Raw genomic sequence first — 1886 nt, 5'->3', positions numbered from 1 at the left:
CTCTCCCTGCCTCCCTCCCTCCCCCTCCCTCCTCCCTGCCTCCCTCCCTCCCCCCTCCCTCCCTCCTCCCCTCCCTCCCCCCTCCCCTCCTCCCTCCCCCTCCCTGCCTCCCTCCCTCCCCCCTCCCTCCCCCCTCCCTCCCTCCCTCCCCCCTCCCTCCCTCCCTCCCTCCCTCCCCCTCCCTCCCTCCCCCCTCCCTCCCTCCCCCCTCCCTCCCTCCCCCCTCCTCCCTCCCCCTGCCTCCCTCCCTCCCTCCCTCCCCCCTCCCTCCTCCCCCCTCCCTCCCTCCCCCCTCCCTCCCCCCCTCCCCCTGCTCCCTCCCTCCCCCTGCCTCCCTCCCTCCCTCCTCCCTCCCCTCCCTCCTCCCTCCCCCCTGCCTCCCTCCCTCCCTCCCTCCCCCTCCCTCCCCCCTCCCTCCCTCCCTCCCCCCTCCCTCCCTCCCCCCTCCCTCCCTCCCTCCCCCCTGCCTCCATCCCTCCCCCCTCCTCCCCCTCCCTCCCTCCCTCCCCCCTGCCTCCTCCCTCCCTCCCCCCTCCCTCCTCCCTCCCCCCTCCATCCCTCTCTAGACGTGGGAGTGTCCCCTGTGCCGGGGTTTGTGTAACTGCAGCATCTGCAGGAAGAGGGAGGGCCGCTGTGCCACGGGGAACCTGCTCTCCCTGGCCAAACACAACGGCTACAGCAACGTCCAGGAATACCTGGAGAGGTACGTGTGTGTGTGTCTGTGTCTGTGTCTGGTCCCAATTCTCCATCCTTCTGTCCATCCATCCATCCTTCAGGCACAAACATGTACATTTTCAAGCCTGCAAACTGTGACACTTTAAAATAATGTGAAAAAATACTTTCTTGTGAAATATGACAACCCTAGTTGACTATCTGTGCAGTATAGTACAGTGGATTGTGTACATAGCCTCTATTGATGTAAACCAGCTCCTTATCTTCTTGTGATTTATGCATCTATGCTTTTTCTAAATGTGTTTCTTTTTCCTTTCCTAAACACCAGGGGAGCCTCCCCTCCTAAATTTCGTTGTTTGGTACCTGTACTGTAGCAATGACAAATAAAGTCTATCTATCTTCTCTCTCTGAAGTGTGCAGTCCCCTCCGTAAAGGCCGGCGGAGGTAGAAATGGGAGGACGGGCTTGTTGTAATGCATGGAGGAAGGATGTCAGACGTCGATACCATTCCAGCATTACAATAAGCCTGTCCTCTGTTTCTACCTCCACTGACTTCTAGACATCCCAGGGTTTAATAGTGTTACACGTCAGGGGGGACAGGGCTGCTGTTCTATACATACAGATTCTGAAAAGAAAAGATTCTCTGTTTCTGTGTCTCCGTCAATAACAATCGTAATTGCTGATATTGTATTTTGTATTGTGTGCTCATGTATTTATGTCGCTTTGAGAGGCTGTTGAGTCTGTGTGTTGCCTTTAATGCTCTCTCATTTACACACACACTCACACACTCACACTCTCTCTCTCTGTCTCTGTCTCTCTCTCTCTGTCTCTCTCTCTCTGTCTCTGTCTCCCCCATTTGCAGCATCCAAGCGCAGGTCGCTAGCACTGGCTGAATCAGACAGCTGCTCCCCTGGACTGAACACACACACACACACACACACACACACGCACACACACACACTCACACTCACACGCAAGACTGACGCACAGCTGTGACTGCTTCTATTTTATTCCTGGTTTTAGGTCTAGATAGAGTTTTTGTTTTGTTTTAACTGAGACCACTAAAGGCTGTCGGCTGTAATTGGCAGTGAGTTGTACATATCTTAGCTACTGTATACCTGTTTGTAAAGGGCCTTTGCATTTTATACTCTTACTGTGACTTAAGCCCAAATACTGCATATACAGTATAACGTTGCCAACCAATAATGTAAATAG

At 54.7% G+C, this 1886-nt stretch overlaps 1 protein-coding gene across 1 annotated transcript in view; it reads left to right on the top strand.

Annotated features, from left to right (window-relative positions):
• Window positions 1–1656, top strand: part of cdca7b (cell division cycle associated 7b) — a gene marked incomplete at its 5' end in the record, with an annotated part of 16253 nt that extends 14597 nt beyond the window's left edge. Inside the window, 2 exons of the mRNA XM_080527697.1 lie at window positions 567–703; window positions 1534–1656. Of these exons, the coding sequence (XP_080383823.1) occupies window positions 567–703; window positions 1534–1564 (168 nt within the window). The 3' untranslated portion in view covers window positions 1565–1656. The remainder of the gene's footprint in view (window positions 1–566; window positions 704–1533) is intronic.
• Between the last annotated feature and the right edge of the window lie 230 nt (window positions 1657–1886).

This window comes from Nansenia antarctica, assembly GCF_963989245.1.
Source record: "Nansenia antarctica genome assembly, chromosome: 3".
NCBI classification, from domain to species: domain Eukaryota; kingdom Metazoa; phylum Chordata; class Actinopteri; order Argentiniformes; family Microstomatidae; genus Nansenia; species Nansenia antarctica.
The sequence above is the reverse complement of the archived record's forward strand: the minus strand, read 5'-3'. Positions and strand labels throughout refer to the sequence as shown.